At 32.8% G+C, this 27,977-nt stretch overlaps 1 protein-coding gene across 3 annotated transcripts; it reads right to left on the bottom strand.

Moving 5' to 3' along the window:
- Window positions 1-15,076: 15,076 nt before the first annotated feature.
- LOC133036712 (uncharacterized) lies at window positions 15,077-25,158 on the bottom strand. 3 transcript variants are annotated; one of them, XM_061113415.1, is made up of 12 exons: window positions 24,974-25,158; window positions 24,794-24,893; window positions 24,603-24,690; window positions 24,278-24,427; window positions 23,890-24,021; window positions 23,272-23,410; window positions 23,146-23,184; window positions 22,997-23,071; window positions 18,778-18,837; window positions 16,688-16,752; window positions 15,803-15,893; window positions 15,077-15,484 (listed from the first exon to the last, which is right to left on the bottom strand). In XM_061113415.1, the coding sequence occupies exons 1-12, from the start codon at window positions 25,049-25,051 to the stop codon at window positions 15,434-15,436; spliced, it is 1,068 nt and encodes a 355-aa protein (XP_060969398.1). In that variant the 5' UTR covers window positions 25,052-25,158; the 3' UTR covers window positions 15,077-15,433. The 3 variants fall into 3 exon arrangements, with proteins under 3 accessions (XP_060969398.1, XP_060969397.1, XP_060969399.1); XM_061113414.1 differs by having other exon boundaries at window positions 24,794-24,896; window positions 24,974-25,139; XM_061113416.1 differs by lacking the exon at window positions 24,974-25,158 and having other exon boundaries at window positions 24,278-24,380.
- Between the last annotated feature and the right edge of the window lie 2,819 nt (window positions 25,159-27,977).

Genomic DNA, 27,977 nt, shown 5'->3' with positions numbered 1-27,977 from the left:
TGGAATAGTTGAGACTTTTCCTTAGATAAATAAAATCTATGCCTAGAAGTCGAGAAGCTTCTATAGATTGCCATTAGAAAGAGAATGCTTCAGCATCTTACTAAAGTAAGTTGCTTGCACTAGAGTAAGTAATTACCAAGTATACCACAAGCCATAGGTTTAGATAAACTCAAACCTATAATACTAGGAACAGGAAGTTTTGTTAAGTCCATTGAATAGACTTACTAACGAAAATTTCCTTTTATGTCCTTGTAATAGAAAACTTTAGGTTACTCCATGTGAATGGATTAAACCATAGGTCTATTGGCTTTTCTTCTTAGTTTCTTATCTTGACAATCCATTACTTGTTTAAACTCACAATGGATTTTAATCACTAGTGTCTTCCAAGTCATAAGAAGGTGAGTTCCTAGAAACTCTCCCACTACGTCAAGGTACCGTGAATTATGTCTAAGAAAACTAAATGGTATGGACCTCTTCGGTTATGACAAGACAACAGAGGTAGTGGGATCATTATATGTCAAATACGATGATAGAACACTTATGGAATCAAGAAAAAGATATCTCCTTTCTTTGCTACTTTTCGGACTTAGGCATTTTCTTAGAAAAGTTGTATTTGTTTAAACAAACACTTTCTTATCTATTGACTATGGGATGGTCCACCGCTAATTACTTAGAATAGCTAACAAACCATGGTTAACAGTTCTAGCTCTTCTTAAGATTTTGATTAGGTCATCCATGAATCTAGTAATGATTTACATTAAGTATACAACCATTACATCATTCTGAAATTGTATTACCATAGAAGGATTTAGGCAACAACTAGTAACTAATCATCAATATGCAAATCGAAATTTTTGGGGAGGTAAGTTTGGATATAATTCAAAAATCAATTTAATGATCTTTGAACTGCATATCTACTAACTATTTCTCCACCCCTATCAGTTCGCAAGATCTTTAACCACTTACCTTAATGGTTTTCACCATTGCTAGAAATTCAAAATTTTTCAAACATTTCAAATTTATTTGCATAAGGTATAATCTAGAGTTATCGTTTTAAGAATACAACAAAAAACTCATATCCACCCCTGAATGTACATCCATCTCGGAATGAGATGAACTTACTTTCAGTGGATATAGCATATTAACTCTTCGGTTGTGTCTTTTTGATGACTTAGGTTTAGTTACATCAAAGAGTTCTTAGAATAGTGCAAGTGGATCCTGTCACAGAATACTAAACTCATATTCCATACAGTTTGAATCCATTGATAGAAAATTATTTTTAAACACTTGTGAAAGTGTAACTGTATTGTATTCTGGAATTTGAAATATAAGAAAATTTCTGTTTGGATTCTAAAATTAAAGTCAAAGACTTAAATTTATACCAAATATAATGAGTAATTCTTTCTTGGACCACCGCTACTAATTTAAATTCTAAGGCATATTTGCCCATACAAGTAGGAGATTTCTAAGATTGAGGATTTATATCATTTTGGAATAGAATTTCGGGATTATAATCATATGCGTCATTTAATTTCTGAAGAGAAAAAATAGAATGACACGAAATGATTTAAAGATTATTCATCCAATGATATGTTATTGAGTTAATTCGAAATGAATAAGCTAAGAGGAATTAGGATAATTTCGTTTATAAATAAGAATCCAACGATGCTTCGATTAGCGAGAGTCAAAGTAATCTTATTTATACAATCTTCTTGTTTCATATTGTAAAAATACTAGTCTAAGGTGTCATCAATTGATGAACAGCTAGATGTTGCATATACAATATTTATCTTTCGAGATCTAACACTATTATGTATGTCTAATGGTGAAAATCCATTAGGGATTTATCTCATTACAAAAACCAACCAAGTTAGACCAACAATGAAGATTCGAAATTAAACTACAATTTAATAACAGAAAATAACATGGTTCAATATAAATTCATACACAATTCAGAAATTATTAAACATATAGCAAGTAGGAATGACAGGTGAAAATACTAAAACATGCAATCCTAAATAATTTTCAAGGTCTTCAACAAACTGATATCAGTGTCCCGTTTAGGCGAGAGTCAAAGCTACCATCCATTGAATAGAGTTGTCAGCTCATCTAAAATGTTAAACATTCTAGCAACCTTTTATTCGATCAAGATTGGAATCCAGCGTTGTCCCGTTTAGGCGAGAGTCAAGGCTATTTTATCTTATGAGCTTCCACCATTGTTTCATATTTTGTAAGTCAAATACAGTCGCCACCATTAGGGTGATCCATACCATATAAAACACTTACAAAGCTACTTATCTTTCGAGATTAAACGGTGCTAACTTGCTAATGAACGTTCCTCCATTAGGGAGGATTACTCACTAAAACAAAAGCTATGTAAAACAAACAATAGAGATCGAATGTCCTAATAATAAAGCTCATTATTTAAAGTGTATTTTCTTCTAATATTTATTTTAATCTATTTATTTTAAATATATATTTATTTAATTAAAATTTCCAATTTAGAATGAAAAATTCTAAATATAAATTTTAATTTAATATTTATAAATTTTACTTAGATGGATATGAAAATAACATGAATTATTTCCATCTTAGTAATAATTTCCAATAAATTTTTAGAAAAATATTCAATTTAAGTTGTTACAAAATTAATTTAAATTAATTTACAACTTAAATTTAATTTTCTATAAATATACATTGCATTTCGAAAAATTGAAGTATTTAATAATACAATTTTCGAAATTGCTTGTTAAAATAAAATAAAATTAAATTCTGGAAAAATTATTCTAATTTAATGTTGGCCCAAAATTAATTAATAAAATTAATTTACAACAAAAAATATAGTTTTCCTATTTAATTAAATATATAAGAAAAATTTCAAATATTTAAGTATGATGATGAAAATCAACTTAAATATTAATTTTCTATTTAATTAAATACACTAGAAAAATACTTCAAGCAAAACAGATAGTATCTATCTAGATTTTCATTGACTAGTTAATTCATTTTCTAATTAAATATATTTTACTTCATTTATTTTAATTAATCATTAACTGAAAAAATCATTGATTTAAGTTGGTCCAAAATTAAAATAAATAATTTACAACTTTAATCTATTTTTCAAATAAAATTCGAAATTAATGCATTTAAGAAATGCAATTTCGAAATTGTGGAAAAAGATTAATAAAATAAAATATAAAATATATTTTGAAAATTATTCAAATTTAAGTTATATGAAATAAGATTTCAAACTTAAAATAATTTTCAATTTATATTAAATAACATGAAAATAATTAATTTAAGTATCATGATGAAAATCAACTTAAATATTTAAATTTTCAATTTAATTAAATGTATTAAATTCAAGAAATAAATAATTAAGTATAGAGGAGACTTAATTATTAATTCTATTTTAATACTAGGAAAAATATACTTAACTTAGATTGTACCAAAATTAATTATTAAACAATTAATTTTACAATCTATGATATTTTCCTAATTAAATATTAGAAAAAATAACTAGTTCTAGAAATAACTATCTAGAATAATTTCATTTACTAAGTGTTTTTTTAAAATTAACTTTAAAATATTAAATGAAAAATTAAATTTCATATATTTTAAAAGTTAATTATGTTGCTAATTCAATTTTAATTAGGTTAGACTAATATAATTAACCTAATACAATTATTTAAATAAGGCCAATGGGCCTTCACAATTGGGGTAGTTCATGTGAGGGGGAGTTGGGTTCAGTATGTCGTACCCACTTCTATTGGCCCCCAACTCTCACACAAGGCCCAAAAGAGAGGAATTTAACCTTTAAATAAACAATTGTTATTCATTGAATAAGCCCAAATCTAATTGGGCCTAAATAAATTTACTTATGTCAAAATTTATTTTAGCAACCTAGTCCATTTACTTAGTAAAACTTAAATGGGCTTCCTACATGCATCTAAGCCCAATAGCAAACATATAGGCTCACACAGGTCAAAAGATTTGGATGGGCCCTATCATGTTATTAGGTTTACACAGATGAAAGAAATGGCAAAATTTACCTGATACAAATTATTTATAAGATCTATTGACAATTGGACTATGATTAAAATCAGATCATTGGATCTGTCAACAAGTTAATCATAGCAATTGTGATCAAATAAATAATAGGTTTGTAAAAAAAAAATTGAATACATAATAATATAATCAAATAATACAAACAATAACTGATCTGGAATATCTGGAAAGTAAGCTAAAATATCTCAATTTTAAAATTTAAAATAAAATTAAATTTTAAAATAAATATCTTAACTAGAATTCAAATTTAGGTTGTTAGAGAATATTTGAAAAAATTCAAAATTCAACAAACTCCTAAATTTCTTAAATTCTAACAAAAAATCAAAAAAATATCTAACCAATTTTTCAAATATCAAGTTTATTCAAAATTTAAATTTATTTAAAATTTCTAATAAGATAATATAATATAATATCTTGAATTTTAAATTTAGATATTTTATTATATTCTGAGTCTTATAATTTAATAAATTTAAATATTACATAAATAAACTAATTGAAAAATAAGATATTTTATATAGTTAGAATATTTAAAAAAATAATAAAATAATAAGTTTGAAAAATATATGGTTTGAAACCCTAAAATATCTATTCAAACTAAACTAACCAATTTTTCAAATCTTCATGTTATTTTTGCCAACATATAATTTTATTAAGAAAATATTTAATAAGATAAAATGTTAAACCTAACATATTCCTAATCTTATAATTTTAATTAATAAAATATTTTTTGAAAATATTAAATTTGAAAAAGATATGATATGGTTAGGAAATTTTGAAATTTGAACAAGATTATTTTTAAAAGATAATATTTTAATATCAAAGTAAGATCATTTAAAATTTAATTAAAATAATATCTAATCTTATAATTAAAATAAATAAAATAATCTAAAATTTCAAAAATAACCATAAGGCTCCTTTGTGAGAAATCAAATTTTCAAAATTCAAAGCCTACTAATATCAGAAACTAATTTTAATTAATTAAAAAATTAATAAAAATTATTTTTATTCTGAAAATTAGATTTTTAATTGAAAATTCAGATTCTACACAAAATTCTACCAAAATTTGGCTTTTTCAATGAAAAACGATTTTTGAATCAAAAGTTATGACGAAAACAAGTTTGAGGCACATGGGTATGCATTGCATACCCTGCGCGCGCGGATGCAAGGAAAACGCCCAGAAAAGAGGCTGCAAGCAGCCTCATTTGACCGAGCATCTTGGGCGCGAGCTGCCCTTCAGACAAGATGTTGTCCGAGCGTCCGCGCGCGCATGTGCGCATTCAAATCCTGATATTTTCGTACAACTTCAAAAAATCATAACTAATTCATAAAAAATCCAAATTAGGTTCTGTAAAATCCTAAATTTATTAATTTTTCGTCTACTTCCCAAAAAAAAATAATTCCAGATCGAAATAAAAAATATTTCAGTAACATATATTGCGATTTCTAAACTATCATCAAATAAGCACATAAACCACATTAAGCCATCCATATCAACTTATAACATCATTTTAATTCATATTTCATGAAAGTAAATCATTACCATGGCTCTGAGGCCAGTTGTTGGATATTATTTTACCAGGATCTAGATTTACTACCATGTATGTTTCATTAACATCCTAATATGAATTCTAAAATAATGGAATAAACACATATAAAGTTTAGTAAACCTTACATTGGGTGCAGCGGAATATAATGACTCCTTCCGTTTAGATATCTAGCCCTTGATTCCTTTCTGTAGCAGAGCATTATCAATATCTGAACCTGGATCTCTTTCTCTCCTTCCTTTGATGCTGATTCTCCTTCTTGTTGGATGGTTTTCCACAGTCTTAGACACTATGATTGAGATACCACTTGATGTGTGTGGGCACTCACTCATTCACTCAAGGAATTCGAAATTTTGAAGAAGAAAAGAGAAGAAGAAGTGGCGGCTAGAAATTTTTCTGTGAAAGAATGATATGTCTCATCTTTTCCTGAAGCCATCACTACCTATTTATAGGTAACCATCTAGGTTTAGGTTAGAATTATTTGGCATTAAAATAATAAAAAAATAAATGATAAAACCCTATAAGTGTGGCCGGTCATGGGCGTTGGATAATGGGCCTCACTTATGCAAGTTTGCTTTTTTATCATTCCTGCATTTGATTTTCTCAAAAACGCCAATTTTCAAATTCAACCATTTAAATGCCAATTCTAATTATTTAATAACTAAAATTAATTATTAAATAATATTGTCATTTAATATATTTATTAATTAGACATATAAAGTCTCTTAATTAATAAATAAACCTAGAATCTCTTTTCTTTACAATTCCGCCATTGCTTGGTGAAAATTCACAAAGTAGACATAGTCTAACTTTAGAATTATAATTGATTAATCAAAATCAATTAACTGAGTCTTACAAGCAGTATGGTCTCAACTAGTATGGGGACCATGGGTCTATATATCTGAGCTTCCAATAAGCAGATCAAGAATTTGTATCTTAAATTCACTGACTTATTAATTCTTCGTTGAATCCACGCATGGAACTTAGAATTGCACTCTCAGTATATAGAACGCTCTATATGTTCCACGATATAGACACGTCATTAGTTATCCATTGTTATAACCCTAATGTGATCAATGATCCTCTATATAGATGATTTACACTATAAAGGGATTAAATTACCGTAACACCCTACAATGTATTTTATCCTAAAAACACTTAACCCTGTATAAATGATATTTCAGCTAAGTGAAATGAGATCTCCACCATTTATTTTCTTTTGGTTAAGCTCGAAGGAAATCATCCTTTACTTTCTATTCGCCAGATAGAAGCTATAGAGTCCATATTTATGTTAGCGATCCCACTCAATTGCACTACCGTGTTCCCAAAATGTACGTATCACCCTGATCCCAAAAGTAGGCTTAACTAACAAATCAAAGAACACGAATAACACTCTTGAGATTGAACCTAATCATATCAAGATTAAGATCATTTGATCTAGGATCAACTTGTGATATTGAATTGAATAGATATTACGGTAAATTCTAATATATCTAATCAAAGTTCAATATCGGTCCCTTCCGATGTATACTCCATACATCCGATGCTGGTAAACTTTGCCAATGTCCTGGAAAGGACATAACACTTATCCAAGGTGTAAGAATACCTATCGCTGATTATACCATGTCAGTCTAAATCCAGTGTTCTGACAAATCAGGGAATAAACTTTCGAACATATAATTAAGATTATATTCCACTGTGTTGACAACACTATAATCATTAACAAATTGATATGTTCTGGACTTAAATAGAATTCATACATTATGTACATATAATCATGAAATAAATCATGTGAACCATGCAACATTAAATGTTATTTTTGATCTATATTAATAAGGAAATCTGATTATATTGAAATGAGTTTTATTTAGGGCATAAAAGCCAACAATCAAGTGGTATCTCAATCATAGTGTGTAAGACTGTAGGAGAATTCCAAACAACAAGAAGGAGAATCAGCATCAAAGGAATGAGAGAAAGAGATCCAGGTTCAGATCTTGGTGATGCTCTGCTACAGAAAGGAATCAAGGGCTAGAGATCTGAACGGAAGGAGTCATTATATTCCGCTACACCCAATGTAAGGTTTTCTTAAACCCTTATGTGTTTATTTTATTGTTTTAGAATTCATGTTAGGATGTTAATGAAACATACTTGTTAGTAAATCTAGATCCTGGTAAAATAATTTCCAACATTGTTTTGGTATTTTATTGACTTATTAAATCTATCTATTCGGTGATTACATAATTGTGGGGATATTATTGTTCTTTTATATTGATGAGTGGTCCTGATTTTGTTACTAATATTTACTTATTAATATAGGAGTTAATCCATTACTTTCAAATTAGTATTTTGTGATATAAATTAAAGGATCATTTATAAGCTTTATCTTCCTACAAGGGTCAAAGTGTGACCTTTCCACCCTGGTTATGGATATTACTTATCTGCCACGTTTTAGGGCTCAGGTCGTGACAGAAAAATGGTATTAGAGCACCAGGTTTATTTACCACATAGTGTGTCACTAAATAGTTTAGATTTATTTTAAATAATAATAGTAATAAGTATCTTGGTATTTATATGTATAAGACATATTTATATTATTAGCATCCCATCCTCACTAATTGATTAGCTTTTGGTTCTCAAACCTAAGAAAATGCCTCCAAAAGGAAGGAAGACAAGGAGAATGGTTGGAGAAGACGCCCCTCAAGCTAATGTCCAACCTCCACAAGTTGAATTCCCTATGAATGCCCTTCTCGAAGTGTTAAGAGCAGTTCCCACTCAACAGATGGATGATGCTACTCGACAGAGTTATCATTTTCAAATCTTTCATCGGATCCAAGTGCCTGAGTTTGAGGGAGGACAAGATCCCATGGTAGCTGAAAGGTGGTTAAGGCAGATAAAAAAAAATTCAACACAATAGGAACACCTGAGGAATATCAAGTTACTTTTGCTATGTCCAAGTTAGAGGGCGGTGCACCTGATTGGTGGGAGACCTTGTCCAAGACAATGAAAACTGATGGGATGACTTGGCAAGATTTTGAGAAAGTTTTTAGGGAGCAATATTTTAGTCCATCTCACAGGAGGGTTCTGATAGGAGTATTCGATGGTTTAAGACAAGGGGGTACGATTGTGAATGAGTTTTACATGAAGTTTGTAGAGCTATCCTCTTATGCATATCCTGGTGTTGTTGACCAACCATTGGTGATTGAACAGTTCATGGGTCGTTTGAGGCCTGCAATACGTAGCCCAATAGCCCCTTTGACCTTTCACAACCTGACTAAGTGTGTGACAATAGCCTTGCGAACTGAGGCTCGTGTAGAAGGGAATGAGAAGAAGAACACAAGCAGAGGAAAAGGAAATGATCGAAAGATGACCAAGAAGAATCAAGGACACTGGTCCCGAGGACAACAATTTAGTGGGGGTAGCACTAGTAGTGGTTCATCTGGAAAGACTCGTAGCAGACTATACGGGTGCTTCAGTTGTGGTCAACAAGGTCATAAGAAGAAAGATTGTCCACAACGACAACAAAGATTTCAAGCATCTCACGGAGGACCCATAGGGAGCTATGTAGAGTTTACTCCTTTTCATGGACAGCCTAGGACAAACCAGTCTCAGTCTTCATCCTATGGTTTTACACCCCAATCGGGCCAGCAGTCTCAATATCAACATCAGTTTAGGCCACAAGTTTCAGGGTTCAGCATGGGGTACTCAAAAGGTTTCCAAACTCTTGCTCCTAGTGGGAGTCAAAGAGGGTACAATCAAGGTGGAGGGTCTAGTGCAAGTATAAGCCATCCAAATCAAGGAAGGAGAAAAGCAAAAATAAAGTCGTATGCTCAAGCCTACGCTCTTGGGGATGATGATGTATAAGGCGCTGCTAACTAGGGAGTCGTTGATGGTATGGTTCTTATCTCACACTCTTGGGCTCATGTGTTATTTGATATTGGTGCATCGCATTCCTTTATATCATTGATGTTTGCTAGTATGTTGGGTTTGAGTTGGAAAACTTTTAGTCTTGCATCATATTTGAGTGTACCGATGGGGGACACAGTGAGGTATCCACCATATGTAGGTCAGTTTGTATTGTGATGGAGGGACACAAGTTGTCTAGAAACTTAATAGTGTTGCCTATGGATCAGTTTAATGTAATTCTTGGTATGATTGGTTTTCTAAATACCAAGCAATTATGGATTGTTCACACAAAAGAGTGACTCTTTTAACCCCTAGTGGTGATTTCATTATTTATCGAGCCAACATCAGCGCAGTGAGACAAAATCATATCTTAAGGGCATGCTTAGGTGGAAAGAGAAACTTAGAGTGTTATGGGAATCTATTTGCGATCGAGGATGATTCTATGGATTTAGACCAGTTCCCTTGGATATCAGTAGTTAGTGGTTTTCCGGATATGTTTCCAGAGGATTTACCAGGGTTACCACCTGATAGGGAGATCGAGTTTTGCATTAATTTGATTCCCGGAGCTCAACCAGTTTCTATTGCGCCTTACCGCATGGCACCTGCAGAGTTGGCTGAATTGAAAAAAACAATTATGGGAGTTAATGGATAAGGGCTACATTAGAAATAGTACTTCTCCATGGGGAGCTCCAGTCTTGTTTGCCAAGAAAGCTGATGGGACTTTGTGACTTTGTGTCAACTATCAAAAGCTGAATCAGATGACAATTAAAACCAAGTATCTTTTACCGAGGATTGATGAATTATTTGATCAACTTGGTGGTTCAAAGTTCTTTTCAAGTATTGATTTGAGGTCAGGCTACCATCAATGGAGGATTAGGGAAGAAGATATCCTTAAGACTGCTTTTAGGACACGTTATGGACACTTTGAGTTTTTGGTAATGCCATTTGGCTTAACAAATGCATCTCTTGCATTTATGGATCTTATGAATAGAGTCGTTAGACCTCTCTTGGATAAGTTTAAGGTGGTATTCATTGATGATATCTTGGTGTATTCTAAGACACGTGAGGATCATGCTGAACACTTGATAATAGTATTACAAACATTGAGAGATCATCGATTATATGCTAAGAAAGAGAAGTGTGAATTTTGGATGACTGAAGTCAAATTCTTGGGCCATATAATTTCTCAAGATGGTATCACTGTTGATCCTGCAAAGATAGACTCTATTCTACAGTGGGAAAGACCAAAGAATGTCACTGAAGTTCAAAGTTTTGTTAGCAGGCTACTATCGTCGCTTTGTAGAGAATTTCTCTCAAATTGTTATGCCTTTGACAAAGTTAACAAGAAAAGAAAGTTAATGTGGGATGATAGTTGTGAAGAAGCTTTCAAAGAATTGAAGGAAAGATTAACTTCGGCGCCTGTTCTCACTGTTCCTAATAGCGAGGAACCGTATGTGGTATTTACTGATACTTCAAGTACTGGTTTAGGGGGTGTCTTGATGCAAAATTGCAAGGTGGTTGCCTATGCTTCTCGACAATTGAAACCACATGAGATGAATTACCCTACGCATGACTTAGAACTTGACGCGGTAATCTTTGTCTTGAAAATTTAGAGATGTTATTTTTATGGTGTAAAGTTTGAGTTATACTCAGATCATAAGACCTTGAAGAATCTTTTTACTCAAAGGGACTTGAACTTGAGGCAAGGAAGATGGGTTGAGTATATAGAAGACTATGATTTCACTTTTCAGTATCACCTCGGGAAAGCTAATGTAGTAGCTGATGCACTAAGTAGAAAGCCTCATGGTACTTTGGCATTATTGGCTCTTGAGGACTGGAAAAGAACAATCACAATGGGTGATTATAACTTGTAATACTATGAAGGGGAAGAAGTAGCCTGTATCTCTAACATAGTGGCTACACCAGTGCTACTTCAACAAGTTAAGCAACGTCAGTGGCAAGATGAAAAGCTAAGACTTATTTAGAACCGAATCCAGGATGGTGAGCAACTAGATGGGCGGACAGTTAATAGTGAAGGATACCTATACCATACGGGAAGGCTAGTTGTTACATATATCCTTGATCTTAAGGAGTCCATTTTGATTGAGGCCAATAGATCCAAATTTGATGTACATCCTGAAAGTACTAGAATGTATGTGAATGTGAATGCAATAATGTATTATATATGTTGATATAAAGAGTTATGTGGTTAAGGCATAACTAGATTAGACTCGGTATTCAAAACAGAGGTAAACAATTCTAAAGCCTTATTGTAAATAGACGTGAGAACGTAACACGTAGGTCTATGTCAAATGAACTATAGATGCAGTGGCGTCAATACTTAAGTGATTATAATTATTGGATATACTATTTTGCTGGGCATTGGCTCACGGGTGCTCTATTGTGTAGGAAAGGGTAAGTCGGTAGTTGAGTAGCCATGAGATTGAGGGCTTTTGCTGTACATTGTACATGTTCAAGCTAAGCTAGATCACGAGGGTTGGGTCTGCCAGGGGGAATTGTTGTAATCTCTACTTTTGCCGCTTAGGTCGGCGTATACTAATGACTTGTAATATCTTGCAAATGTTTTACGGGATCCCCGCATCAAATATACTCTTTTTGGATTTATCTTAAAGTTTAATTATTACAAGTTATTATTTTATCATGTATTTTAATGTTTAATTTTTCGCTCCTGGCTCTATTATATCCCAAATTAGCAGGATTAGTTTATGTTTAGTCTCATTACGTGACGTTCCTTATGTTAGGACGTTACAATTCGGTATTAGAGCGCCAAGGTTTTTACACTTCATGTAGACCGACCGAACATGTACAATCATCGCCGAAGACAAGCTCGACTCGTGGTGCAGTAAGTATTGAGAGTAAATGCTTAACTGCTTCTGTGATTAAATGTTTACTGCTTTTTGTCATAGGCAGCATACAAGCATCTAGAAGATATAATGTTATAAGAAAAGCATAATTATTAATCATGTGTATAATTGTTTATAAAAAAAATAGTATGTATGAGTTAGGGTTAAGACAATAAGTGTGTAAGTGTGGATTTGGTGCCTGACTCATCGCAGTTGTTGATTTTAAGGCTATTTGAGAGAAAATGGACCCTGATCAATCAACCAGACCACATGGTGGTAGTGTAAGTAAGGGGACCAACGGTGGCAACCCAGATCAAAAGCAAAAGGCTAAAGCTTCCAAAATACTGGGAAATAATAAGAAGTTTTGTGGAAATAGAGGTAATCGTCAAGGTCACGGGTCTTCATTTAAGACTTACCAGGAGTGTCCTAAATGTAAAAAGTACCATCAGGGTGAGTGCCGAGCCAAAACATGTTTTTAGTGTGGTATGGTGGGTCAGGATCCAAGAAAGAAGAACCAAAGAAGAACAACAACCCAAATCCAGGACGCTTGTGCACCAAGACTCAGGCTGACGCTGATACTAGTCCATCAATGGTGACAAGTTAGTTGTCTATTAACGATTGTTTTTATTCAGTATTATTTGATTTGAGAACTACTCATTCCTATGTATCAAGTAGAGTAATAGATAATTTTCATAAACCACTCAACATGTATGCTTTGGGGTTTGGGGCCCTATTACCCTCAGGACACCTAATCATATCTACTCAGTGGATTAGGTCTTTGTCTTTTTGGATTGACAATTGTGAGTTAACCGCCAACCTGATTGAGTTACAACTATGTGACTTTGACATAATCCTGGGTATGGATTTCTTATATAAGTACAGAGAAAATGATAGACTGTAGACGGAAAATAGTAGTTTTTAAGGCAGAAAGTGCCAACTCGACTGTGTTTGTGGGTTTAGTACAAGGATCTCGAGTGCCCAGAATTTCAGCTTTGAAAGCTGAAGATTTATTAGGAAAGGTTGTTTACGGTTTCTTGTAACAGTTGAAGAAACCGAAAGGGATACAGTTGTTGGACCTGATAATACAAACTCGTTTGTGATTTTTTGGATGTGTTTCCAGAGAATTTGTCTGGATTACCACCTTCTCGAGAGATTATATTTGTTATAGAATTAGTTCTGGGAGCAAAACTAGTATCAAAAGCACCTTATCGAATGGCTCCAGCGGAGTTAAGGGAATTAAAGATTCAACTTCAAGAATTAGTTAACTTGGGATTATCATATTGAGTTTTTCTCCTTGGGGTGCTCTAGTGTTATTTGTGAAAAAGAAAGATGAGTCGCTTCGCATGTGCATAGATTATTGGGAATTGAACAAGCTTACCATTAAGAACAAGTATCCCTTACCTAGAATTGATGACATGTTCGATCAATTGAAGGGTAAGACTATCTTCTCGAAGATTGACCTACAATTGGGATATCATCAGCTGAAAATCTGAGAAGAGGACATTTCGAAAACTACTTTTCAAACAAGATATGGGCACTATGAATTTCTAGTGATGTCTTTTGGACTCACTAATGCTTCGGCGACATTTATGGACTTGATGAATTGGGTATTCAAGGACTATATGGATATGTTTGTTATTGCATTCATTGATGACATTTTGGTGTACTCAGAATCAAAAGCCAAGCTTGACCTACATCTCCAATTTGTACTTTAGTGGCTACGGGATCACAAGCTCTATGATAAATTCAAGAAGTGTGAGTTATGGCTATCGCATGTTTCTTTCTTAGGGCACATAGTGGACAAGGATGGGATCATGGTTGATCCAGCCAAAATTGAAGTTGTTCGGGATTGGCCAACATCAAAATCGGCAACGGAGGTTAGGAGCTTTTTGGGTTTAGCTGGTTATTATTGTCGGTTTGTTGAAGGTTTCTCAAAGATTGCGACACCTTTAATAAAATTGACTCAAAAGAATTTGAATTTTAATTGGACGAATCGGTGCGAGAAAAGTTTCTAAGAGTTAAAGCAGCATTTAATTACTGCTCCAATATTAACTCTTCCTTCTGACAAGGAAAGTTTTGTTACCTATTGTAATGCCTCAAGACAAGGTCTATAGCCTGTGTACTTATGCAAGCTGGAAAGGTAGTAGCTTATACTTCTCGACAATTAAAAGAGTACGAGCAGAGATACTCTACTCACGATCTAGAACTTGCAACAGTAAAATTTACGCTAAAAATTTAGCGACATTACTTATATGGTGAAAAATGTAAAATTTACACCAACCACAAAAGTCTAAAATACTTCTTCACCCAAAAAAACCTAGTCACTAGCTTCATGCAAAAGAGAAGCTATAGTAATATTTTGACACTAATATTCTAATATATTTTAAAATAAGAATAAAGAAAAAGATAAAATATGAAAAATTAGTTTTTTATTTACAAAAGTATGGGATGTGAAAAACCTACAAAAAAGTAAATAAAACACAAAAGCCATAAACTAAAAACATTATTTTATTATGCCATTAATAAGTCAACAACAAAAAAAAATACCATATTTCATGTCATTTCTACAATGAGCTTCTATAATTAGGCCTAAACACATTTACAACTAGAATGAACTCTCTATACTACGACACTAGTTGCTGAATCTTCGCTTATCTCACATATATATTGACTAACATTGAGAGTTTTTATATGTAATTTCTCTGGTCGAAAATGAAATCAATCACTTATCGAAATTGTCTAAATCCTTAAACATATACATGGCGATGATAATAAACTTTTTAAGTACAATTTAGCAAATTAAATACATAGCGGAACCTAAAGCAAAACATAGATACGTTAAAAGGAACAAAGTGAGAAATATTTACAGTAGAAATCCTCAAAAAGAATATCTACAAAAGAGTACAAATCTAAGCTTCGGACACTGAATACAAAATTCATCCACGTGTATCTTCATTGTTAATGCTGCCTGGAGGAACGGAAGCAACAGCAGCTCTAGATCTACTGTTAAGATATCAAACCTGAAGTCTTCCAAAATCCAAATGCTAAAAATGTTCATTCATCCTCAGATCCAGATGATAAATTGTATGTGCGCGTAATACGAATCTGGAAAATAGATTAGATAAGATTGCTGGATAAACCAGATTGCATTATTTTGTTGATCTTTATTTTGATTTTTATTGTACTTTCCGTCTGCATGTTAATGTTCAAAAAGTTATCAGATTCAATCATGACCCATGACATGATTATTCTAGCTTTGTAAGTGCCTATAACATAGATATGTAAAATTCATGTATGAAACGAACAAAAACATGACAGCAACTCCATCCTAATGAATAAGGAGTCTCCTGGTAAAGGCAGACAAATGTGTAACAATGATGAGTGAAAAAATTAAAGTTACAAAGCATGAAATGATGTAAATACCTGGGCAAACGCATAAATTGCTCGTATGATTCTAGCATAATCCGTTCCCAGCATTTGAATGACAACATCGGCGAGAAATGTTCCCCAAAGCCTGCAAGCATCCAGACATAAGTAAAATCAAATGGCCAGGTAGTCAAACATTTAAAAACAACAAGTGAAACACAGAAGACCAATTTCAGTAAGTAACTGCCTGAAGCATAACATATATTTGAGGACGAAAAAAATTAAAGCAGCAAACCAGCATTCAGACTTTGAAGATGCAGTCTAACAAAATAGCCTAGTTTTGACATAAAAATCCCTTTTTATGAAGAGAGAAAAAGGGACTGTAAAATAAGCAAAGATACTGGAGAAAAATATCTTGCAAGCCACTTTTGCTTAAAGCGAACCAAAATATCCAGCAACAAAATAAGATAGATTTCTAAGCAAGAACAAACGTAGTAATAATAATGTTGAGATGATTTAGAACTCTATAATTTCATATCTTTATCATTCCACATCCTATACATGAATATGTAACATGATCAACATATACCACCTCTCTAAGAATTCTAAAGGTAGTATGAAGTACCTAGTTGAATAGTCTAAATCAAAACACAAAATTAATTGTGATTCTATCTAAATTCAGATGCAAACAAGTAGAATTTCTAATGAAGTAAAAATCACAATTTTTCAGAGTTCCACTACTAAAAGGCATTTCTCAAATTAAATATTTGAAAATAACAATAATAATTACTCTACACAAACATAAATCTACTATGTTGTCCAAGAGAGCATCTTCAAGGATGTCTATTACTCTTAGATAATTTTCCCAATGATATCAACCATCAACGAACAAGACAAGAACATTTGGAAAATTCAGAAGATGCAGAACAGAAGAGTCAATACATTGGGCCAAGTAAAGTCATCATGCTTCTGAGACCTACGTATCTTGATGCAGCACCTGCAAAACCCTGTCAAAAAACTACCCACTCTGAGAAATTGTCTCTGAAATTTTTCCATAAGACGATGTTAACATGTTTGTGCTAATTCATGATAATAAATTTACTTGATATATTTTATTGTAAAGCATTGGACACTTGAAGCTTGACAATTCAAAATTATAGTGTAAATATAAAATGCTGGATAACTATATAAATAAAAAGCGCAGATGTTATAAGGTAAATAAATATTTATATACATTCTCAACAATAAAAAATTATATACATTAACAAAGAAAAGAGAAGAAATAATGAAATAGAATCCAACCGCAGAGAAATAAAAGAAAAAAACATTTCCAACCCAACATGACTCCATTGGTACTAGTACAGCTTCCTTTCTCCATTAGCAGTTTATTTTGGTTCTCAAGTTGCTTGGACATATACATGGGAAGCTACTTCTTGTTCTTGTCAAACAGGTTTCTGCCATGAAAACTCAGCTTTCAGACCTGCTGATGGGACAATTATGGGACTCTAATTTACTTCCTAAAGTTGCTTGTATTTCTAGCTCAAAGGTTGGGCAGATGGGTATGTGTAAGTGATATGTATTCAGGCCCCCAATAAAAGAAAAAAGAAAAAGGCAGAAAAGAATTAGCTTGAATTTTTTCATGTTAGATGTCGGGGTAATTGCACAGTAGATGGAAGTTTTTGAGTCAAAGCTTCCCATGGACACCAAAAAGAGGGCTTCAGTTTGTATCTCAATATATAAGCGCCTACAAAGCAAAAGGTTGTCTACAGTGGCTCTGATAGGAATTTCCTATCAAATAACTAAGAACAGCAAGAACAGTAGACAGAAATAGGAAAAACATAGAAAAATATTGTATTGGATGCCCTGGAATTCAAGAACCAGGTTCTCTCCTCAAAGAGTTACAACTCTACCAATTTCTTCACACCTTACACACACTACTCTCCCTCTATTTATTCTAATTTCCTACTGCTGGTGTATTACATAACCTACACCTTACTACACTCAAAACCCTCCCATTTACTAACCTGCTGACTGGGCATATATATACCTTTCAGGCTTCTTTTGGTACAGAATGGAACTTCCTTAAATCTAACAATGAGTGTCCCAGGAAAAAAGGGTTTCTATCGTTATTGTTGTTGTCAAAATAAGTGATCTTTAGTTCAAATTATCTATGATTGGAGTTAAATTTTTCCTTTTTAAAATAAAAAAATAAAATAAAATAAAAAACAGGAAAGGACCACTTGTCTTAGACTGGCCCCCAACCAAATATATAAAAAACCCTCACTTTTAGAGGAGGAAAACCGTGGGTACACAAGCTTTGGCACAAAACAAAATTTAGAGAAAAACATATAAAATGCAGTTACATCAGTGTTTTCCACTCCCTAATCAGATCTAAGAATGATTGGATTTAATTGGTAATGCCTATGTTGGTAAATGGTAATTAACCTTCTTGTGATTTGGAAGGGCAGATTTACTAAACATCAATCAGTATTCAAAGACTAACCATAAGATGTTGGAGACTCTATCACTACATGCTGCATTTTAAATTGTTTATCTTTCTCTTATGAATCTACATTTACTTGGGTGTCTCAAGACTTGTCTCTTATAATCAGTGCCCACCGGGTCACAGTTTACTTTTCACATCCATATAGAAAGGGGAAGATGTAGAAAACTCAAAACAACGTAAGATATAAAAAATGTGCAAAATTTGGCAGTACGAGTAAATATTATATTTAGCACAATTTTTTTTATCATGCTCCAATGGACAAGAACAAATTAAGATGCAAATTTACATAAAAAGTAATTATCATTAATAATAATAAATAGATTAAATATTTTTAAAAAAAGTAATGACGATATTGTAATTGAAAATGCGTATTAAGTCACTTGGCAAAATCAACTTTTAGCATGTGTTAAATTTTGCACAACTTTTAGCAAACTATTGGAGATATTTTATACAAAAAGGCTAAAATATGACATCGCATCACATATTTTGCATTTCATTTGCGACACTCTAATACATGTATAAATACCTGTTTTGCAGCAAGCATAGCTGCTCGAGACTCTAAATTAATCGCTGCTAGCTGTCCACCCTGAAAATCAAGGAAATCTGATAAAAATCCAGTATCCCAAGCCATTTCAATTGCAAGTATAACTAGATCTATAAAAGCATGAAATAAGGAGTTGATAGAACTACATGTTAAACGACAGAATGCATACATTTTTCTAAAAGCATAATAAATAAATAACCTCTTCAACAAATACTTACGATATTCTTTGATAAAAAAAAAACCCCAATCCCTGTAAAGAGCCAGAAAATAAAGGACCACTAAAAGTTGTCATTTAGCCTCTTCCACAACTTAATCATATTCCAGTTCCCTATAAAATCATCTTCGATATCTTTAAGCATATGAGCATTCTTTCCAATCAACTTTCCCAACACCTAACATTCTAAATTAACATGCTTTACTTATTAGTGAGCAGATATATGCCAAAATAAATTCCTAGTTCTTTCAAAAGTTAGCTCTAAAACCTGTTTACACAAGAAGAATGTGTTAAAAGATACTACACTGATTCACCCTTATTTATGAAAAAACAAACTAGGAGACAATCCATAATGTAATATCTGAATTTTCACCATTAAATAACCACTCAATAAACATTAAATAACCATTCATCTGAATTTCCAACATAAATCAACCTACAAAAGGCTGATTGCTCAAGCGAAGCCATCGATGTTCAGAGTTTTCCTATTTCTCACTACCCCTTGATGATTGTAATGGCCATGTTCTTCAGCAAAAGAATTAAATGTTTATTTTTTTCCCAACAACAGAAAAGGCATGTAGTCCTTTCTTTTAATATTTCAATGTAACTCTTCTTCTCACCTGCATGCACAACCTTTCCATTTTAACCAGATTTTGGTTGAAACCTGATTTTTTTGTTTTTTTTTCTTTTTGAAAAAGAGAAAGAGGCCACTTGTCTTAGGCTGGCTCCCTGCCATTATGTATTGATAATCCTTACTTGTGGCAGAGGAAGACCGTGGTTACATAAAAGAGCTTAGCAAAAGAGAAAAAAGATTACCACAAAGGAGATTCTACAACTAATTACATCAAAATTCTCCATTCCCTAGTCTTGAACATTCAACCCCTACAAAAATTCTGTTATTTCTTTCCAACCAAACTGCCCAGAGAATAGCCATAACTGTAGTTCTCCATAACCAAAATCCTTGACTTTAGAAGGACCTCTACCTTTCCATAAGATCTTAGTCCAGCACAACTCTCTAAGATTCTGATTCGCAAGGAACCAATAGAATGTTGATTTGCAGGAGAAAACCCTACTCAAATCTGGTTTCCACACTCTACTATCATCAAACACATTAAGTAGTCTAACGTATTCCAATTGATGTAGCAGATCTAAAAGACTAGGTACTTCCCTATCCATCAAATTTCTTCTGAATTTGAAATTCCAGCTTGCCACCCTATCGTCCACCTCACCTTTAATGGGAACAAGGTCTTTAATACTCGTGTTCTTGGCTTTGGAAATCACAGCTAGATCCGAGACATGATCCTTGAAGGACTCTCCACTCCATACATCTTCCCAAAAGCGTATACTAACACCATTTCCCACTTGAAATGTACCAGCTCCAAGTATTCTTCATAAAACTCTGGAATTTCCCTCTAAGGGCCCCAAGCAAACAATCTTCCTCCGCTTTTACTCACTTTGTGCGAAAGTGAATTAGGTTCTGAAGGATATCTCCAAAGCCATTTCATAAGCAGGCCCTTGTTCCTCAGATCCAAACTTCCAATGGCAAGACCCCTCTCATTCCTTGGTCTACACACCTCCTTCCATGAAACAAAGTGGTCACCGCCCATTAAGTCTCCACCTTCCCGAAAATAGTCTTTGATCATCATTTCCAAGGATTGAATGACCAATTTTGGAGCTTTGAAGAGAGAGAGAGAGAGAGAGAGAGAGAGAGAGAGATTGGAAGGGAAGATAGGACAGACTGAATAAGAGTAAGTCTGCCCCCTCTAGATTAGAAGGAACATTTCCAACCATCAAGTGTCTTGGCACATTTGTCCATAACCGAAACCCAAAAACTCCTCTTCCTAGTCGAACCACCTAGAGGCATGCCAAGATATGTTATAGGCTAACTGCGTACTTCGCACCCAATTTGAGTAGCACATTGCCCCACCACATTTTTGTTCAAGCATAGACCCAATAGTTGGCTCCTACAAGTTTCAACAATTCTATCAAACTCTTGAAATGATTCCTCATCATTTCAAAAAATAGAATGTCATCCACTAATTGTAAATGACTGATTTGCATCTTATCTTTGCCGACATTAAACACCGAAAAAAGTGCCTGATTCCACCGCTTTATCCACCATTCTCCCATGAACATTAGCCACCAATGTAAGAAGGAAAGGAGATAGTGGTTCTCTTTGTCTAAGTCCCCTAGACCCTTTGAAGCTTCCGCTTGTTCTCCCATTGATGAAAATAGACAATGATGTTATTGAGATACATTCTCTAATCCATTTCCTCCATTTTTCCACAAATCCCTTTTTCAACAAAACCATTCCACTCTGTCATATGCTTTCTTGAAATCAATCTTGAAAACAAAGCCATTCTTGCCTCGCCATCTATAATCTTCGACGGCCTCATTGGTTACTAGGACCGAGTCCAGTATTTGTCTACCTTCCACAAAAGCAAACTGAGTTCCTGATATCGTATCTTCCAAAACTCTTCTTAGTCCTGTAGCAAGAACTTTAGCGATAATCTTGTATACGCTAGTAATGAGGCTGGTCAGTCTGAAGTCTTTTACCTTACAACTATTAAGTCTTTTGGGAATAAGACAAATGAAAGTTTCATTGATACTGCCTTCTATTCTTCCCTCTCTTTCATAAGCATTTAACACTTCCATGAGCTCATCTTTGATAGTCTCCCAATTTGAACACTTCCAGGTTGAAACCTGATATTTTAATTAGATTTTCACCTAGTTTTGTGAGCCCCTTTTCTCAAAGGCAATCAACTTTGATATGTATTGAGCTGATCTAAGCAATGTTTAAAATTGCGAATTTAAGTCTCGTGGTGTTTTTTTTTCTGTTAGGCGAGGCGTAAGCCTCAATGTGCCCTCAAGGCACATTGAAGCGTAAATTGAGGCGTAAGCCTCAATTATTGAATAAAAATAATATTTTTAGAGTAACTAAAAATAAGGAGGAAGCATCAGCAACAGTTTCTCTTTTTTTTACTCTCTCTCTTCTTTGGATGTGCGATTGAGAAGATGAAGGAGGGGGTCTCATGGCTACTAACCCTAAGAAATATATTTGATCTTTTAATATAAATTGTGTAGGTTTAGTTTTTAGTTGGGCTTTTTTTTATCTATCTGTTTGAGTTTTATTGTGTTTTATTGGGCCCTTTTCTTAAGTTAAGTGTTATTGGGCTTTCTTTTAAGTTGAATGAAAATAGGCTAAAAAAACCCTAAAATCTTGTTTTTTTTAGGCGTGCGCCTCACTCTTTTTTATGCCTCAGACCATTTTCCACTGCCTCACACGTTTGAAGCGTACGCCTCTCTTCCAAATATTGAGGCGCACGCAATAGTGCATTTTTTTTCACCTCAAAATGAGGTGCACCTTGAAGCGCGCAATAAAAACACAATTTTAAACATTGGATCTAAGTAATTGTACTCTACAAACTGTACAAACAAACATGTTTTGTGAAACCATCATGATACACTAGTGTTCCATTCCAATATTGAAGGAATTAGAAAACAGAAATCTTATTGATATCAAAATAAGTATTACAAATCTTTCCAAGCTTTTCGATACTTCGATATCTCCCAAAGTAAATTTTACTCTAACCAATACAAATTAATTCCTATCTCTTACAATTAATCAGCCCCACTATTTATACTAACTCATCCCCAACTGTTTATTTAACGAACCCTTTAGGATTATTAACATAGCTCACTTAAGATATTCCATCTCAGCCATTAAGAGTTTGACAAGTCAGCTTCTATAATCCTAATCACTTTGATTGATTAAACTAATATTAACGCGTAACACATCAATACATCAACACACCCATAAGTACTTTACTGGAAAAATAATAGATAGCAAGGAATTTCAATTTTTCACATTAAGTTGCTTACATTTGGAAATTTGGATTGCTTTTTAAGCTTTGAACAATGAAGAAGGGTAAGCATAAAAATTCTTACTGCAGAAATTGATAAGATTAGACCATAACAAACATGTACCTTTCTTATAACTTCCCTTTTAATTTGATAATTAGCAGCTTCTGCAAACACCTTTCCCGATAATCTCTTTGACACCTACCACAAATGAAATGGTAAATTGGAGACAAATATGAAGGAAAATGCAACAAAACAACAAAACATTATCCTACCACTTGAAAAATCTTTGCCAAAGTGATTATACCACCACCCTATAAAAGGGAAAAAATCAAATCAGTTAAAGTACAAATTGGAGAAACTTGCAGCCTATTTTATTCTTATAAAAAAATTAAGAATACCTTCAAAACCACCGACCGGACATCTTTCAAAGCTGAAAGAGCCTGTACTTTCCATCGACTGAGTCCAAATTCTAAACCACCTTCTGCATTGGATGCTCCAGAGAATTCTAATAACCCTGGAAAAGCTTCAAGTTCTTCACTACATGAAGACAAGTACATACTGAAAGTCAGCAGAATAGTTTATAAGAAGGAAAGGCTTATTGACTTATTGAAGACATAACATGCCATGATATGCAGTAATAATTTACAAGTCAAATGTCATTCAGCAAATAGAAATAGAGAATTCATTTTCTTAACAAGAGCACTCAGAGGGTAATTGCCTCATGGCTGAAGTCACCATAAAGGTATCCCATAATGATAGCAAAAACATCCCCATTGTGGTCATTTTGTCAAATTTTATTGCTAACATGAGTAATATATCTTCAGTATTGACTGCAAAGTGAACAGAAAGGTAATGTTTTGGCTAAAGAAACACCATCCTAATTCTGGAAATGAAAAGGAAATGGTTTATTTACTATTATAGCGCCCTGATTATAAAAGGAACTAAGAATTCGATTTGTTCAACTACATGAAATTTAGACATGCTGCTAAATTGTATCAGGAAGCTGAGAAACATGCCTTGTGCAATCATGCAACAAATGAAGAAAGATCTCTGCTTCGAGGTCTTCGGTCGACAACTTGTTTGAGCACTGAATTTTCAACTCCTTTCTTACAGCAAGTAAAACACTCCTATACGATGGCCTCCAACCCCTAAAAAGGCAATAAACAAACTCCAATCATCAAAATCATTGTTTGAAACAAACTTTCAAGTATATATTAAAAAAATACCAACTGCTTTAAATAACCTATGAATTGATTCTTTCAAATTTAAAAGAAACATTACTATGAATACAGTTACATGTGAAAAATAAAATCATAAAGTACAACTTAGAGAAACTATCATTAAGCTAACATATGAAATCTTTGACTGCACATTTACTTTGACAATATAAAGCATAATAATAACCTTAAGGTTGAGCGAGCATCAGCTGCAAGGAATAAGAATCGAGACTCAAGTGCTTCTATGAAGTGCTCTCTTTCTTGAAGATCCTCTTCGATCATGGCGTAATCTACATCAGTTCTCGTCGTTATCGATTTGAGTAAAGGGCTAAAGTAACTGAAGATTAACAATGACATCAAGGTCAATCATATTGGGTTTTCAAAGAACTAAAATCTTAATTAATAATGCACATGCTTATGAAGAAAAACAAAGCCATATTATTGAATCAAATTGATTGATAGTTTACTATTTGAGTATTTCTTTACACAAGCTTGTGAAAACAGATATTCACCTTTGACCAAAAAGGATATTCTCAAGCTCATATAACTCAGAGTCTGTAGCAAGTTCAAGCACTAACCGAAGTTCAGGATCAAAAGCAGCTGTGAACTCAAACCAAAAACAACATTTTCAAAAATCGAAACTTGAAGTGAGAAGTACAGTCAAGAAACCACAAATTAAAAGGTTCACGAGGCAAAAGGGAACCTTGCCCAGTTCTTGAGATAGAAGCGCGAGCGCATTGCACCAACCTCATACGGCTTTTATGTTTCGGTGAGCCCAAAAATTGAAGCCAAATTCTGTTTGGCTGCTGAGAAACTAGGTAAGAAATATAAAAAAGGAAAGAGAAAGGGAAAAAGAGGGAATGCAGGAAAAGAAGAAGCATACAGAATAGGCGTGTTTGGCGAAGGAGAAGGTTGCAGAGCTTATGATCGGAGAAGCGATGCCGACTTTGGCAGCACTCATCTTCTTCTTCTTCTTACACCAACTGTAGCAAGTTCATTCATAGCAGGATTACAATAGATAGATATGCTTTCACGGTGCGTGTCACTTGCACGTGAGTTAACACACACAGTAATTTATTCATTAAAATAGTGTTACGTTGAGTGCCAATTTCTAACATTTTTCTTTTCGCTAATTAGTAATTTTTTTACTCGAATTTTTACATATATCAAATGGTGTTTTCTAAATTTTTTTTACCGTTAAAAATTCTCTCCGAACTATTGAGATAGTTAAATTTAAGAACTTTTATCTAATTTCATTCAATTTTACTGTTTCAGTGATTGTTTATGTATTAAACCATGCTCCCAGACTTTGATATTTACTAAATTATGTCCTTCAAACTTTGATATGTACTAAATCATATCTCTTAACTTTCAATTATGTTAGAATTTTTTTACTAAAATTAGACAAAAGTCTTTAAATCTAACAATCTCAATAGTTCATGAGAAATTTTTAACGGCCAAAAAAAATTCAAGGAGCATAATTTGGTACATGTCAAAATTCCAGAGAAAAAATTACTAATTAGCCTTTTCTTTTCTTTCTTTTGTTTGGGTTAACACAAACCTGATTCTTTTCTTTAAAAAAAAAAAACAAAAAGCAAATATATATCTAAACAATCTAACAAAACAGCATCATTGCAATTTATTTTTTTAATTAATCATTGTAATAAGTGTGAAACAAAATGTTCTCTTACCCTCAATAGATAATATATTCAAAATCAAAAATAATTTTTTAATTTATTTGATATTTTGTTAACAAATATATATATTTTTATAAGACAAAACATTAAATAAGATACTAATTGATTTATAATATCGCATGTATATTTTTAAGAAAATTTACATGATATATTGAATTTTTCTATTTTATTACATTAAATACTTTTAGGCGGTAATTTTTTTATTTTTACTGTATATATTATTTGAGTTTTATATTGCCTTTTTTAAACCTTTTTATGTATAAATTTTTTATAGTAACATGAGCTGTCACTTTTAATGTACTTTAATTTTTTTAAAATTTTTTTTAATATTATTTATTTATTTTTAATTTTTTTACTTAACCTTAATAATGATAAAAGATGAAAATATATATAAAGTTTTGATTTGATTGATATTGTTGACAAATTTTTTTATTTTTTCACTTAAACTTAATGATGATAAAAATGAGACCCAAAATGTGTTCTCATTTCACTTTTTGATCATATTTCCTTTTCTTTCTCTCTCCATGTTCATCTTCTTCTTCTTCTTCTTCATGGGTTTCTTTCATTTTTTTTTTTCAAAATCCATACACTTATTTAATAACTTTTAAGGAACATTGCTAACCAATTATAACGTAACATCTATAAAAAGTGCTGGATACCACTAGTGCCTAATAACAATACTTTTCTAACTTTATATACCTTCCAACTTGTTGTTGGTTGAATGTCCCTCCAACTTTGTCTTTGATTCAGATCCTACTTGGACTATTCTAAAAACTCTATGTTATAACTAGAACTAAGTCATCATAAGAACACGGCCTCATAATATATATATATATATGGCATTTTGCATTTTTTCATTATGGTTTTGACAAGATCACTCTCTGCAAAGGGAAAACATATCAATATCCACTTGAAAGTAAGATCATCTATATTCAAAAATATAGATGTACATTCAGGAGTAGATATGAGTTATCGTTAAATTCTTAGACGGCCGCTCTAGATCTTACCTTATGCAAAGCAATTTAAAATGTTTGAGAAATTTTAGGAATTTCTAGCAATGTTAAACACATTAAGGTAAGTGGCTAAAGATCTTGCGAACTGGTAGTGGTGGAGAAATATTTGGTTATGCAGTTCAAAGATCATTCAGGTAAATTTTGAATTGTATTCAAACTTACCTTCCTAGAAATTCAGTTTGCATATTGATGAAAGTATAAGATCTATGCTTAGTTACAAGCAGTTGCCTAAGTCCTTCTACGGAAATACCCTAGTGATAGGAAAACTTCAGAATGATGAAATGGTTGTATACTTAGTGTATGTCATGATCATGAACTTAAGAAAAGCTAGAGCTGTTAACTAGGGTTTGCATGTTTGATAGCTATTTTAAAGTGAATAGGGGTGGACTATCCTATGGTCATTAAGATAAGAAAGTGTTTGTTACAACAAATACTACTTTTCTAAGAATATGAATAAATTTGAAAACAAAGTAGCAAAGTAGAGGAAATGCATTCCAAAGTGTTATATAATCTTATTCTATATAAGATGGTCCCGCTGCCTCTGTTGTATTGACACAACCGATGAGGACAATACCATTAGTGTTCCTAGACAAAAAATCACAGTACCTTGTCAAAGTGGGAGGATTTCAAGGAATCCACCCTACTATGACTTGGAAGACACTCGTGAAAAAAATCCATTGTTAGTTTAAACAAGTAATGGATAGTCAGAATAAGGAACTAAGAAGCAAAACCAAGAGAACTACGGTTAAAAACATTCATATGGAGTACCTTAAAGTTTTCTATTACAAGGACAAGAAGGGAAATTTTGATAATGAGTCTATTCAAAGGACTTAACAAAACTTCCTGATCCTAGTATAGTAGGTTTAAGATTATATAAACCTTTGGCTTGTCGTATACCTGGTAATTCACTTACTCTAGTGCAAGCAACTTACTTTAGTAAGATGCTAGAGCATCTTTTCTAAAGGCTACCTCTATAGGGTAGTATTTTAATACTCTCAGACTACACCAAATCAGACTTTTAGACTTGCATTAATGTAGAGCAATGATTTTGAAGAAGTGTAAAAACCAATTTGGAGTCTCTAATTCTACCAGTGAGACTGAATGTTAAAGTTGTATGAAGGATACTTATTCAGCCTATGGAAAGTTCTATACAATTTTTGGTGTTGTACCAATAATG

This window comes from Cannabis sativa, chromosome 4 (genome assembly GCF_029168945.1).
Source record: "Cannabis sativa cultivar Pink pepper isolate KNU-18-1 chromosome 4, ASM2916894v1, whole genome shotgun sequence".
Taxonomy (NCBI): Eukaryota; Viridiplantae; Streptophyta; class Magnoliopsida; order Rosales; family Cannabaceae; genus Cannabis; species Cannabis sativa.
Note: the sequence above shows the minus strand (reverse complement) of the source record. Positions and strands in the feature narration are given on the sequence as shown.

What these genes read in the sequence shown, in the direction of transcription:
- LOC133036712 (XM_061113414.1), bottom strand. Translation starts at nt 25,051, where the DNA reads ATGAGTGCTGCCAAAGTCGGCATCGCTTCTCCGATCATAAGCTCTGCA. An exon ending in GATGCTCGCTCAACCTTAAG is followed by an intron (nt 24,022 to 24,277) that starts GTTATTATTATG and finishes TTGCCTTTTTAG; the next exon opens with GGGTTGGAGGCCATCGTATA. An exon ending in TGGCAAAGATTTTTCAAGTG is followed by an intron (nt 23,072 to 23,145) that starts GTAGGATAATGT and finishes CATTTGTGGTAG; the next exon opens with GTGTCAAAGAGATTATCGGG.